Source organism: Halichoerus grypus, chromosome 9 (genome assembly GCF_964656455.1).
Source record: "Halichoerus grypus chromosome 9, mHalGry1.hap1.1, whole genome shotgun sequence".
Taxonomy (NCBI): Eukaryota; Metazoa; Chordata; class Mammalia; order Carnivora; family Phocidae; genus Halichoerus; species Halichoerus grypus.
The window spans coordinates 25,886,231-25,901,656 of record NC_135720.1 but is presented as its reverse complement, the minus strand read 5'-3'; the positions used below and the strand labels follow the sequence as shown (position 1 = coordinate 25,901,656).

Below are 15,426 nucleotides of genomic sequence, written 5' to 3'. Positions count from 1 at the left end.
CAAAGAGAGGTAACTAGGAACACAGGCAAAAGCAAATAAATAGGTTCAGGACAGAAGAACTGGGATTAGCAACAGAGGGGAGAAGTGCAACTGGGATTGGAAGCAGGAAGAATGGCATTAAAAGAAGAAAAGTGGGAAGGGAAGAGGGATAAGAGCCTCTCTCAGCGAAGCCTTCTGATTTGCACAGTGCACAACAGAACAACAAGTGATTTGAGTCCTGCCATCTTTTTTTCACTGACTCACCCTCTGTGAGATCATAACAAATGGGAGATTACTTGAAGCCAAGAAGAAGGGCAGAAATGGATGTGAAGCCTATAAATCGATTAACTGGTTTCCACAAGAAAAGAGGTGCTTGTTCTCAGCTTTGTTTCCTGACCTGACATGACTGGTAACTTGGAGCCCCAGTGCTGAGAGGATAAGAAATCCAAACAGAGTCTGTAAAAAGGGCTATAATTATTGCCATTTGGAATAGTGCCCTGGTACAGCTTTATTTTTGATGCCTTTATCTACGTAGACTTGGCGGAGAGAAGCATGAAGTAAACAATGTAGCCTGCTGCTGTTTGTTTTTCAGAGGAGTTATTCAAAGTTCGACCCCCTTGGGTGAGCGGAACATGCTGCTCTAGATTGTTAAAATCCAAACGCCAGCCACGTCTCTCCCAGGCTCTGAGGGATCGAGTGGGATTACATGAAGCTTTGGAGAAACAGCTTGTTTTGGCATCCTTAGAAGCTTTGCCCAAGCGGTAAGCAAACCTCCATCTCCTGAAGGCTCAAGACCATCCCATGATACCAAAAATTCATTCTAGAATAATTTAGCTAACACGCAGGGAGCTTGTATAATTATCTGACTCATATCCTACGAGATAGCAATAGAAATAACTCTTTAATCTTCCAGAGCAGTGGTCTTTGACATGTTTTCTGAAGAGGGAAATCTGTAACATTCAAATTTTACATTTCAAATATTCTCGGTCCTGCAAAGAGGCTGGGATGTAGTACATTTTCTATGCAAAGTTATTGAGCAAAAGTAACATTTTTTTTCAGAAATGTTTTTCATGGAGTAAGCATATCCAAATGGGAATATGGGGGTAAGGGTAAGAGAATGGAGATATTATTTAGAAAGCTCTGAGGACCAGATGATCTAGGAAATTTTAAATCTCTCAGCTGTTCCTTTTTAAAATGTCATTTTGAACCCCTAAGTATGTCACTACATTCATTTTAAGTACCCAACAAAAGCTAAATAAGTTCCAGGAGACCTTTCTAGTACCCCATGGACAGAGGAGGAGAGACCCAGAGGCCAGCCCCGGCCCCACCCCACCCAGGAGCCCCATTTGCCGCTGTCCCCAAAAACTGCAGGGAGAGACTGAGGTCCGAAGGCCACGTGCCTTGTTCAGTATAGCTGATGCCCAGACAACAGGTTGGTGCTCAGTTATCAAAATCCAACTAATAGGAAATTTAAATTTCACTTATTTCCTTCTTTTCCCTATAGAAGCAATGTTTCTGGAAGCCATTCCTACCCTTTCTTATTGAAGAAAACTTGGCATGGAGTTCATAAAAATGATAACAGTTCTTCATATGCTTCCCAGCCCCACTTCTTATTAATATCATCTCGGATTCCTGCATGCGAGGTACGGAGTATGTTAGGAGGCCTGCCCTTTTCTGAATCGGGTTTTTTTTTTTTTTTTCCATCTACATGAGAAGATGTATAGCAATCTTTTGACCACCATGTGTATGAAAATGATTTCTTTTCTAAAAGGAAAATGGTCTAAGTGGAAATTTACATACCCAGAGCACTTTTAAAAATCAGAAGCAATAAAGATAACCATAAATCAAAATTACTTTTAAAAAAAGCATTAAAGGCCAAAACTCCAGTGAATCCTTATTGAACTGAACTTGTTGCACTTATCCCCAAAAGGAGCAAGGTGATTAGGATTATTTTAAAACCTCTTTGCCCAAGGAATTAAATACTATCATATAACCATCATTTCTCAAAAGAAAAATGTCAGAAATCCTATTTTGTGGGCTATTAAAGGAGGGTGTCATTAAATTATGTTCTTTCTATAATGAAGTTATATATTTTAATTTTAATATAATAAGAAAAATAAAGGAAGCACAAAGAAGACATAGGAAGCCTCTATTTTTCTAGATATGTGTGTATATATGTATATATGACACACAAAGAGGGACATACGTAAAGGATGACATTCCGTAGGTTACATTCATTGGCCTACTTAGAAAGTTTTTTTAAAAAATTCCTATTTGTAACAAAATGGTTGCTTTCAAGATATGAATTCGGTATTCTTTCTGGGCACCTAGAAATTGACTCTGATCATTTACAACCAGCCAGCTTCGTGGATCCACATGAAAGCAAGATCAGAGTTTTGATCTCCATGTGGGCCCCAAATAGAGTCCCTAATGTCTAATAATGGGCATCAGGCTGGGCACAAAGGATAACCAGTGACTGAGTATGGGTGAAAAATCTAGTTCAAAGTAAGTCTATTCTCCTATTTGTCTTCTTTACATAAGTCTATGCCATGATTACTTATTTTATTATGAATGTGATGGGTGTTTAAGCAAAAAGTAGGACATAACCATGTGGTAGTCCTCTGCTCAGTTTGAACTGTGACCTTCAGAAAGTGGCATGAGGTTTGGGAGGAAAAAAAAAAATCATCGACTTTAATGACTTTCCAACTTGTCTGCTGCTCATGAATTAACTTTATCACAATGAAAAGTCCATTTGGTTGCTGAGTTCAAAGCACAGTGGTTTTCATATTTATTTAAATGGCAAATATTTAATCAATCAATATTGATAATTCAGAAATTCATGATTAAGAGGAAAACTTTAAATCTATTTTAAAAGGCCATTGCAAAATCATATGATCTCAATTTGATTATTTTTTGAGTTGCATATATGTCTCTTCATGGGTATGTACAAAGATAAAAAGGCTGGAAGAAAATAATTTAACTTGTTAATAGTATTTATCTCTGAGTGCTGGAGTTAGAAGTGTACTTAATTTTCTCCTCTTATAATTAGAAAAGAAAATCATTGAAAAAGAAGCCAACGAATGATAAAGCTTATCTTCCTCTTTCTATAATTTCTGGAAAAAAGTGTTTAAAAATCACAGCAGATTACATACCCACTGTATTTATTTTATTAATAAATATTCTAAAATAATGGGCTTTGGTTTCATTTTCTAGATGGTGGTGGACAGCATTAAGGCAGGTATCATTTCTGTGGTGTACGAACATAGCGGCTTAACCTTGGAGAGCCTGCTTTATCTCATAGAAAAAGCTCTGGATGGACGGAAGGTACAGAGTATGGGGATATTTAGTGATGGAGACAGCAGAGAAATCAATTTACTCCAAGGTAAGCCTGGAGATTGGAAACAACAACCAACTTTGCACCAATGTGGTGTTTGTCCACGTGTATGACTTTCAGAGCACTATTTAAGTTTCAATTTGCTAACAGAGTTGATATCCCAGCTCAAAGCAGTCATACAGGAGGAGTTCCCTCTTATTCAAGGGAGGGTCAGCCTTTTTGTTCTATTCAGGCCTTCAACTGATTGGGTGAGGCCCACCCACACTGGGAAGAGTAATCTGCTTTACTCAGTCTGCCTGTTCAAACATTAATCTTATTTCCACTCTCACAGACACACCCAAAATGATGTTTGTCCAAATATCTGAGCACCCGTGGCCCAGTCAAGTTGACATGTAAAATTAACCAGCACACCATTAAACAAGAATTTCCGTTTTCCCTCTTATTCCAGCCCCTTCTACTTTCTGTTTCTATCAATTTGACTACTTTACATATCTTATATAAGTGAAATCATACAGTATTTAACTTTGTGGTTATTTACTTAACATAATGTCATCAAGTTTCATCCACGTTGTAGCTTATGACAGGCTTTCCTTCACTTTTTAAGGCTGAATAATATTCCTTGTATGTATAGACCACATTTTGTTTATCCTTTCATTTGCTGATGGCCATTTAGGTTGCTTCCACCTCTTGGCTATTGTGAATAGCACTGTTACGAACATGAGTGTGCAGATATCTCTTTGAGATTCTACTTTAAATTCCTTTGGATATATAGCCATACGTGGGATTGCAGAATTACATGGTAATTTTATTTTTAATTTTTTGAGGAACCTCTATACTATTTTCCATGTGGCTGCACCATTTTACACTCCCACCAACAGTGCACAAGGGCTCCAATTTCTTCACATCCTCACCAACATTTGTTATATTCTGTGTTTTTGTTTGTTCTTAGTTGATAGTAACTATCTTAATGGGTTTAAGATGACATTCATTATGGCTCTGATTTGCGTTTGTCTACTGATTAGTGATGTTGAGCATTTTTTCATATGCTTATTGGCTATTGGTATATCTTCTTTATATATATCTATTGAAGTCCTTTGCCCATTTTCTGATGGGTTTATTTGCTATTCTTTATTGAGTTGTAGGCATTCTTTATATAGTCTAGATATTAATCTTATCAGATATGATTTGCAAATATTTTCTCCCATTCTGTATGCTGCCTTTTACTCTGTTTATTATGTTCTTTCATGCACAAAAGTTTTTAAGTTTGATGAAAGTGTAGCAATTGTAATAGCAGCAAAACCCAAGATCTATAAATTGGTGTGCACAAACAGCATTTTTCATACTTCCAAATGGCTTATACCGCAAAGAAAAGGATGGGCTGATGGGTCATCTTTTAAAAATGTCAATGGTTATCCTTCTCAGAGGGAAGGAGATGATGAACGTTTTAGAATTAAAGTTTCAGTTTCTATTCTTCTTTATACTATAACTTACATCTTTCCTTGTTATACCTAAAATAGAATGGTTTTAAGATTTACTAGCATGAAATCTTCCATCTCTGTGAGATGAGGGAAGAAAGGGAATAAGATGGTCAAGGATCCATCTGGCAGGGAACCCTTAAATGGCACAGTGGGTACATGAATCTCCCATCAAACTACTACCTCTGTGGCTATGTTACCCGGGGACCTGTCCCAGCTGCTAACTCAGGAAATGAGCAGGGAGCCTGATGCTCTGCCGGGGCCAACTGCTCCATCTAGGGGAATCCCAAAAGGGCTGTACAAATGGAAAGCTTAGCTCCTGGCTGGGTTTGTCAACACTATTGCCCAACAAACTCAGATAAACTCATGGCAAGAGAAGCCAATCACTCATGAGACAAGGGTTTGGAAAAAAGAAAGGAAAAAATGTATTTTGGGTGACAGTAGCCAGGGGAGCTAGAAGGCTCAAGCCTTCACAACTGACCTCTCCACCTGCAAGATGGACACTGGGGTTTTATAGAGACAAGTTCAGGGGGGAATATGCCAGGGAGCAGGCAGGGAGCACGTGATCATGAGTGGGGGGTCAGTATGTGTTCAGCCCAGGATCACAGACAGGGAAGGGGACATGTGGGTGTGGGGTGTGGTCTTCTAGGCATTCCATTATTATCAGGGCTTTTCTGGCCTGATTGGAATGTTCCAGTCATTGCAAAACATCTCATCAATGTCTCAAGAAAGTGCAATAAGAAATACACATAATGGGTTTTAGTTGAAGCATGAGTTAAGCAGTCTTGTCTATTTCTGGTTTTAACTGTTGGGGTCTATAGTTGAGCAAGAAGGCTTGTTAACAGCTAGAACTCAGCATGCTTGGAATAGTTTTGGTAAATTTTATCAACTAAAATAAACTACTTTTGATTTATCTTTGCCTTTTTTTTTTTTTTTTTTTTTTTTGTCTTTTCTTATTGAGTTTGCCTATGCCTGGAACAAGTTGTGTTCCACATCTAATTTTATATATCCCCCAAAAGTAAAGCATAGCTACTCATTGGGGTTTACATTTTTACATTTATGATTAATTACATGGTAGCTTTTCTCTAAATGATGGAGAGGTATCGATTACAAATTTATACTGTAGTGTAGTAGGTTTACCCCTTATAGAGTAGAAGTACCTGTTAGGGTTTTCTAACATCTCAGACTTTTTGTTCTGCAGATGAGAAAGATTTCCAAACTCTGCCTTTTCCTTGTTTTCTTATTTATTTATTTATTTAAGAGGAGGAGAGAGAGAGAGAGAATCTTAAGCAGGCTCATGCCCATCACAGAGCTGGATGCAGAGCTGGATCTCATGACCCTGAGATCAAGACCTGAACGGAAATCAAGAGTTGAATGCTTAACTGACTGAGCCACCCAGGCGCCCCACATCATATTCTTTTTAAAATCAGTAGTAACATAACAAAATACCTGACAACTAAATTTTCCCTCTATGTAATTTTGGTGTTTCACCAAGAGCTTTTGCCTTAAAACCAACAACAAAATGAAATCTCTTCCTCCAGTCATCTGAAGAGGTCCTTCCATTCTGAATCTAGACTTCTCGATGGAAAGAAGTGAAATGTTGGGATGCTTGCCTGACTTTGTTTTCACTTCCTTACTGGGAGTTAAGAATTCAGAGTCTCCGGGACTCCTTTAGAAATGGGTCTGGACACATGCCAGATTCATGTGTCCATCATACAGAATTCCCAGGAAGTGAGAGTTTCAGTGATGGTTACCATCTTCTGGAGTCATTCAGAACAGAAGACTGAATTATTACTGTGCAACTTGGTGGCAAAAATCCCAGGACTTGACCAGCCATCTACCCCGAGCCCTGCTGTGAGCCTGGTAATGCACACGGCTGCACCGTGGAGGCAAAGAGACAAGGTCCTAAATCTAGGTGCGCAGTGTCCAATAAATCCAGAACGTGAAGGAGAGTGTGGCCATGTTGGCGTCCTTTTGTGGCCTTGATATGGCCCAGCGCTGGAGCAGGGGCGTCCTCCAGATCGGGAGTCTTACGAGCAGACACTGGCTTTTTGAAATATGGTTACATTTTCACAGAGTGCTTCGAGTTTCTGTTCATTATAATGTCACAAGCTAATATGACATTTTGAGTTCTTCCTCAGGTTATAAAATTGGTACTAAAAATTTATTGAGGCCTGAAGTGAGAGACTTCTGGGAGAAACTAGGAAGCTATGTGGCCCCTGAAGAAGAAGGGGGTCACGTGGACCTCTTTGTACCACTTGGAGCATCAGGTCAGTTTGGAAAGGCAGTGGTCATGCCTACCTCAGTGATATTTTGTGAATATTTGAAATGATTCAGTCACATTTTACTCTTTCTCCCTTTTCCCTCACACCTCACGTACCCAGGTATTTAGGGGGAAAAGAGCTGGCATTAGTGGTCCGTGTAACCTGTCCCTGCAGAATAAGGTCACTAGTGACACGAGCCAGCCACGGATATTATTTGTAGCTCTTCTGGAAAACACAGTAAAACCAGCCACCGCTATACAGGGGAAAATGCCTGAAACCATCATCAGTTGGTCTGAGAAAAGCCTCCCTGCTGTGTTCTGAACCTGGAAGGAATGAGCATGAACTTGGTGACTAGGGACCTTGGGCTTGAATCCCACTCATGCCACTTGAGCTGTGTGGCTTTAGGCAAGTTTGTGGACCTCTGTTTCCGCATATGGAAGTTAGGATGATAGTACCTTACCTTACAGGACTTGTATCAAAGTAATGTAAATACTTATAATAAATACACTTATAAAAATACTCATGATAAAAATAAATGATATAAATACTTAAATAATATTTGAATATTAAAAACAGACAAAGTGCTTGGTAAAGAGGAGACTGGTTGCTAATCCCGGAGGTTACTGATACAATTTTAAGTGCCCATCTGTCTAGTATCAGTCACTATAATTCAAAGTTGATTTCAGTACTTGAAGAGAAACTCTAGAAACATTAAGACAAATTCACTTTTTAGACATCTGTTAAATAAAAGCTCTGCATTCATGGGCTTTTTTTTTTTTTTTAATGCCAAGCAGAGGAAGGCAGAGGGAGTATAAAATTAAATTTTCTCAGTTTCTTTTTCCCATCCCTTAGGGAACTGTGAGTTTTAAAGTTCGTTCTAATCCTCGGATTTCACTGAGCTATGCACACAGGCCAAGTATGCCTCTGGCAGGCTTCAACCAGGGGAAAGGGAAAAACAGAAGTATGGGAAGTGGTTTAAAAGAAAACAAATTACAGAATATCATAAAAAAAATTTTTTTTACACAGTTATGACAATTATGTAATCTTAACTATAGAAAATATGCATAGAAACATCTAAGAAGAAATATAACACAATTATTAACAGCATCTATCTCCAGATGTGTTTTTCAGATTTCCTACTTTTGAAATTAGAATATGGATGGTGTGATTCCTTTGTTTAAATCCTGTGTGTGTATGGGGGAGGTTGGCAGTGTATAGAAAAGAGTTTGGAAGGATGTATACCAAGGTGTAAACAACAGTTGGATAAGTGACTCTTCTTTCCTTTTATCTTTTTTCCTTTTATCTCTTATATGTCCCTATTTTCTGTAATGAACTAGTATTACTTTTATAATGAGAGCAAGGCAACTTTTTTTTTAAGATTTCATTTTTTTAAGTGATCTCTACACCCAACGAGGGGCTCAAACTTACAACCCTGAGATCAAGAGTCAAATGCTCCACCAACTGAGCCAGCCAGGCACCCCATAAAGCAAATTTTTTAACTGGAGTAGAAAAAAAAGAAAGGATTTGGGAAAGTAAGGCATTGAAAGGGATCTAGAATAAGGTGAAAACAATAGATTTGGTGACATAAAAACTGTCTCAAGTGAAACTTGATGGCACTCAACAGTAGGTTTCTCACCACCATTTTGGCCCCCAGCTCATCCCCAAACTCCTCATCAAATGCAATTTCCACTTGGACAAGCCGTCAAGACCCTGATTCAGACGAAAGGCGCCAGCTTCTCAGTCCAAAAATCTCTTTTCTGCCACCTCAGGCCTCACTCAGGAGCTTGTCATCCCCAGTAGCTATATGGTCTCTGAGCTTGATCTCCAGCATTTTTCTGAGTACCACTTCCAAACATGCACCTAACATTCCAAACACCGTGCTCCAAATATTCCTATTCTATCAGCTCTTTGCCTCAAGACACTCCCACTTTTCCACTCTCTTGTCACCCTGCTTTCATCCTCGGTTCCTTCTTTGTTAAACTTGGATTTAATGGTTCGTTATTATCATTACTCTCTTGCAAAGAATCTGAATTCTCGGGCTAAATGTCAGCACTCCGTAAACACCATCACCTGCATTCTCTATGCCTGTCTGCACTGAAGCAGCTGTGTTGAAAACAGTACTATGGCTTTTCTTATTCATCTAACCTGACTTTGCTGCCCTAAGTATCAAACGGGACTGTGGCACTAACAAGCAATCCTACCACCTTCCCTTGGAAAATTCCTTTCCCACTCCCTGAGATGACTATATCATCCCTTCTCTTCCTTCCTTGATCTTTCTTTTTTTTTTTTTTTTTTTTTTTTTTTAGATTTTATTTATTTATTTAACAGACAGAGAGAGACAGCGAGAGAGGGAACACAAGCAGGGGGAGTGGGAAAGGGAGAAGCAGGCTTCCCGCTGAGCAGGGAGCCCGATGCGGGGCTTGATCCCAGGACCCTGGGATCATGACCCGAGCTGAAGGCAGACGCTTAACGACTGAGCCACCCAGGCGCCCCCTTCCTTGATCTTTCAAGAACCTCTCTCTCAGCTGTTGACCTCACCTTTTACTCCCCGAACTTCCCTCCCGCCACCAAATCCACCACCTACCCCACCTCTTACCTTTATTCTCTGTCTTCCCTTCTGTCACGATGGAAGAAGCAGCTCTGCTCAAATCAGAGATCAAGCATCCCACCGCCTTTCACCTCCTCACGACCACATTCGCACGCTCAGTTCTCTCCGACAGCCTCACCCCTCCCTCTTTATTGGGTCATTCCTATCAAATCAGGAACACATGTAGTACCAGCTCCTGTGCTAAAGAAGAGACCGTAAGTTGCCCTCCCCTGTCGACACTCAACCTAGATACACCTATGTACTGACTATAGCCGTGGTTCTCAAATGTTAGTATGTATCTGAGTCACCTAGAAGGCATATTAAAGCACTCACTGCGGGGTCTCGTCCTGGCATTTCTTACTCACTAGGTCTGGCATGGGGGCTGAGAATTTTCATTTCTAACAAGATCCCAGGTGTTACTGCTGCTGCTCAGCAGGGGTCTGCTCCAGATTCTCTCGCTCTCTCCGCCTCTGCCCCTCCCCCTGCTCACTCACATTCTCTTTCTAAATAATAAAATAAATAAAATAAATTTCTCAAGCAGCTTTATCAAGGTGTAAATGACGTAAAATAAACTGTACATATTTAAAGCGTGCACCTGGATAAATTTTGACATAGGTATACATACCTTGTGAAACCATAAGATAATCAAGATAATGAACATATTCACCACCCCCAAAATGTTCCTCATGCCACTCTGCAATTTTTTCCTCCTGCTTCTCCCCATCCCCATCCTGAATCAACTGCTGATCTCCTTTCTTTCACAATGCATTAGTTAGTATTTTATAGAATTTTCTATAAATGGATTCATACACGGTGCATTCTTTTTTGTCTGGCTTCTTTCACTCAGAAGAATTACTTTAGATCCACCCGTTTGATGCTTGTATCAATGGCTCATTGTTTTTTTATTGCTGGGAATTATTGCATTGTATGTATATACCACAATTTGTTTATTCAGTCACTTGTTGATAGATATTGGAGTTCTTTCCAGTTCCCGGGTCTTAACCTAGAAAGCTGCTATGAACCTATGTGTGAACATATGCTTTTATTTCTCTTGGATAAATACCTAGGAGTGGAATGCCTGGGTCATATGATAGGTGTTAACTTTTTAAACACTGGCGAAACTGTTTTCCGGAGTGGTTGTACAATTTTACATTTCCACTAGCAATGTATGAGAACTCTAGTTGCGTAATACCCCCATATTGGGTACGTGGTCTTCTTAATGTGAGCCGTGCGAGTGGGTGTGCAGTAGTATCTCATTGTGGTTTTAATTTGCATTTTCCTCATGACTGATGATGCTGAACATCTTTTCATGCACTTACTTGCCATTCATTGGTCTTCCTTGGTGCAGTGTCTGTTCGAATCTTTTGCTCATGTTTAAAATTAGGTTGTTTCTTTTCTTATTGAGAACTCTTTATGTATTCTAGAAAAGTGATTTACAAATATTTTCTCCCAGTCTGTGACTTATCTTTTCCTTCTCTGAACAGTCCCTTTTGAGGAGATGAAGTTCTTAATTTTTGTGAAGTCAAATTTATCTATTTTTTTTCTTTTATAGGTTATACCTTCAATGTCATATCTGAACACTATCTGACTAAAGTTCACAAGATTTTCTTTATTTTAGAAATAAAGAATTTCTTCTAAATTATTTATAGTTTTGACTTTTAGATTTCTGATCCATTGATTTATTTGTTTGTTTTATATAGTTTTAAAAGTATGGGTTGAAGTTTCATGTTTTTTTAACGTATGGATATCTAATTTTTCCAGCACCATTCCTTGTAAAGATTATCTTTTCACAGTGTGTTCCATTTGCATCTTTTGTTGAAATCAATTGACTACATATATGTAGGTATATCTGTGGACTCTATTTGATTTCATTGATCCATTCCAATTAAAAGATTAGACCCCCAGTAAATGAGAGACATCCCAACCTTTCAGCCACCGCCATCTTGTTCCAACCAATTTGGAGTAATTGTTTAATCTTAGACCACAAAGAATTAAAATACATAATCCAATATATTAGTTTCATTCATAGTAATTCCTTCTATATGCTGAATCCAATCTTTATGCTGTGTCACTGAAGAAGGGGTGAAATTAATACCGCACTAAATTTTGACCATCATATTTAACAGTTTCAACAGTTCTACATCTGTCCTTTTACAATGAGACTTCTCCTTTGAGTCAGACTAGTTTAGAAAATATATTAGATTTTTCTCTGTCTTTGGCCTGAGTATTCCAACTTTGAAAATAAACACCAGGTCAACCTTCCTGCCCTGTCTCTCCACCCTGTTGTTTAGTCCTCATTAACTAAGTGTTTGGACTTCAGCACTTAGAGGTGAGCTAGAAAGTGCTTATGGACTGTTCCATGAGGGATTTGAATCGAAGATGAGAAATGCTAGGGACCTTTCTTGGCCAGCTTAGCGCTCCTAAGCAGTACTTAACTGTTCCAAGGCAAAACCTGTGAGTAAACTAATGAAAGTATTTTTGACTCTGCAGAGGCAGGAATGGAAGTTCTTTCCCAGCTGTCTCAACTAACTGGCACGTTCTTTACTGCCCCCACTGGAATTGCAACTGGCTCTTACCAACACAGTAAGTGTATGCGGGGGCTGACCACAGTGCCCAGGAACATCCTCAACTCCGGGGTCACCAAAAGACAAAGCACAGCTAATAATACTGGTTCTGGCCCATGTCGATGACTGTCTTCCATTCCCTCTCGTAAGGAATGCTGTCACTACCCAAACTATGTCATTTCCCATGGTCCAGTGTCCTTTCAAGTGCTTAGAAAGGGATTATTTATTACAAATATTTGCTTCAAACCATCATGTACACAAACTCTGTTGAAAACATCATTTTTAACAGTTAGAGATGTATAGTTGCTGATCTAGAGAAATAACAAGTACCAAGAATAATTCTTCTTAGTGAGACAGAATCAATATGGTTTCCTTTGGAAATAAGAATTGCAGCTATAAAGAGATGGTGAAGGGGATTGCTCAGGTTCCAATTCAATTGCATTATCTGAGAGGAAAAACAAAGATAAAATATACACCTGAAAGGAAAGTTTCATTTAGATACTGAAGCTGCAGATATTAAATGCAAATGTAGCATTGGCTGACCAACAAGAGTACCACACTGCTCTGCTAAAGTAACAAGAACCATTTTCCCCTTTAAAACTCCCTGGCCTCCTATTACACGGGGTTTGGGGCCATGTAGAAACCATATAAAACATGACGTCTCTAATCCCAAATGCCAAGGGACTTTCAAGCCTGGGGAGAATTGGCATGATTGGAAACCTGTAAGGGAAAAGACTCCATGTATCTACAAAAAAGCACATTGACCTGCTAGATTTTTGTAGCAGAAGTCACTTGTTAATTTTAGTTCTATAGCTACATTACCAAGTGATAGATAGCACACTGGGCCTCGCGCAGAGAGAATGGCAGCCCTGCAGCGGGGAGCAGGGTGCAAACACTGTTCTTTATGGGGCGACTCTTGTTCCTTTTCTCCTCCTCTGTCTCCTCTTCCCTCTGTTCATTTTCCTTTTCCCTCTCTTCTTCTTAGTTTTCTTCTAGAAAAGCATGTTATAAAGAGTTGCACATGTTTATCAATAAAAATGAGGGGAGGGGAATCAAATAAGGCTATCTATCCATTGAGGACAGAAAATCAGATTTAACATGCCCCAGCATCATTCAGTAATTGACTTTCAAGGAGAGAACATCCTTAAGCACCCACTACAGTCATGTAGAGATATTTAGAGAGAGAGAGCAGCTTGACGTGATGTAAGGAAGCCACAGGGTTGGCTAGCCCAAGATGACTTTGGATGACATGGTGGGGAGACCAGGCAGAGTGGGGTTTTCTTGTATGTTCATTTTAGGATGTAAAGAAAAAGCAGCACATTCTTGCCTACTCTGCTTCCTGATATACAAATCCAGCAGCTATTTAATTTTGATTTCAAATGTAACATGTCAACCTTATCTGTCAAAGAAGAGATAGGCATTTGAAATTATTCACTGTGTCCTTCTTGAGCTTCTAATTTTACCTTTGAAAGCAGCTAATGGGTGTTTCTCTTAGTCTTCTAATGAGAAAGGAGAATAAGTCTGCTGTAAATACAGCTAAGTTTTTGTTGTACCATAAATAAGAAGAATTCTTTCATCTGAGCTCCAGCCCACAATAATAAAAGGAGAAAATCATGTCAGTTCTTAGTGATTGGCTGGGAAGACCGTGGGAAAGGGCTCCCTGTTCCATCTACTTCAGTGAATCAAAGCTGCAGATGTGGTCCAGTTTCACGGATTGTCTGGAAGACACCTTGAAATCAGTAAGGAAACAGTTAAGTCCTCTCTTCAAGGAGTTGCAAAAGAACATCAGTGCCAGGATAATAGGTAAGAACTCTTGCTGCTTCTGTTGCAGGTTCATTATGAAGGGCCTTCCCTGTCTAGAGTGAATACAAGGTCAGGAACGGCTCAAGCAAAAGCAGCCTTCTATACCTGTTCCGTAAAACTTTCCTTTGTTTTCCATATCTCCTTTCAAATGTAAGGACTATCCACTGACAAAAAATATATTCATCTTCAAAATGCTGAAGCTATTCCTTTTAAATAGTAGTGTCTTACTAATCCTATGCCCGTCAGTGGTTTACCTAGACAAAATTCACTGAGTGTTTGCTAAGCCAGAGAGCTCTGCCCTTCTTCCCACCACAATTTGGTCTAAAAGTTAAGCTCCTCTTAGACACAACACCCATTACTTAAGTTGTTCTACAATTGTGTTCTATGTATTTTCTAGATAAAATATTCAATTTGGTGGTGGGCTCCACAGACCTCTGCTGAGCCTCTTGGACATCACTGAATTTATCATCCCATTTGCACTCCCTACTCATGACTAATCTATCACAATAGAGTCTTGGAAGCCATTTTCTGTGGCAACCAGATCTTCCCCTAAATCAGTCCATTCTTTAAAATGAAATTGTTTGTTTGTTTTGTTTATTTATCATCTGGGTAAATGACCACCACCCCCATCTTTAACTACCGATTCAATTTATCCCTAACGCTTCCCATCTGACTAAAATACCCTCCAAATCAAGTCATTATTTAGTTATGTCTTACTTCCTTCTTCCCTCCCTACCCTGCTTCTTATTAAGGTCCCAGACAATTACTGTCTACACAAGAGCAATAGCACACAAGTATGCATGTAGATATTTTATGTCAATGTATGTCCTACATCACTTTACATAAATGTCTCCAAAACAGGGAGCTGTCTTCTTGGTTTTATGTACTATCTGCTTGACCACATTTAGTAGATGTTCAACCAATATTTAAAAAAGGTTATAAGGCTATAAACAGGGAGAAATTATTTCTCCTGTTTTTTTTCATAGATATTAAGGACCAAAGAGAAAAACAGAAAAATTAGCTTTTTCAAGATAGAAGTATTTTTGATGATATTTGTAAGAAATGAGAAGTTAGATGGAATAAAATTATTTGCATATAAATGCACATTGTTCAAAATATTAAAAATATAAAAAGATGTCTGTGTAATTATGGTTGTATGTTATTTGCTGTAGACTTAAACTATTTAAGTCTTGAACTCAAAAACACAGGGGTGTGAGGAGGAAGTTTTGGTGGGAATGAGAATCTAAAATTTAAACTTATAAGGTTTATTTTCACCTGTTTTCTCCTTATTGTCCAATTTATAGATTCTATTTAATATCAGCTTCACCAGGGCGGGTACTTTTTAATATGCTTTACATTTAGTTACGCTTGCTCAATTTATATTTTATCATGGTGGATAATCCCCATGGCATAATAGAAT

General features: G+C 38.9%; 1 protein-coding gene across 4 annotated transcripts in view; it reads left to right on the top strand.

The window, feature by feature from the left end:
* The window catches only part of ECT2L (epithelial cell transforming 2 like), a 71,907-nt gene that overhangs the window by 30,273 nt on the left and 26,208 nt on the right, over window positions 1-15,426 (top strand). For 3 of the 4 annotated variants that reach the window (XM_036097882.2, XM_036097881.2, XM_036097887.2), the window contains exons 6-11: window positions 572-740; window positions 1,484-1,622; window positions 3,193-3,361; window positions 6,930-7,058; window positions 12,130-12,222; window positions 13,824-14,006. In XM_036097882.2, the coding sequence (XP_035953775.1) occupies window positions 572-740; window positions 1,484-1,622; window positions 3,193-3,361; window positions 6,930-7,058; window positions 12,130-12,222; window positions 13,824-14,006 (882 nt within the window). The remainder of the gene's footprint in view (window positions 1-571; window positions 741-1,483; window positions 1,623-3,192; window positions 3,362-6,929; window positions 7,059-12,129; window positions 12,223-13,823; window positions 14,007-15,426) is intronic. The other variant, XM_036097886.2, reaches the window with a different exon arrangement.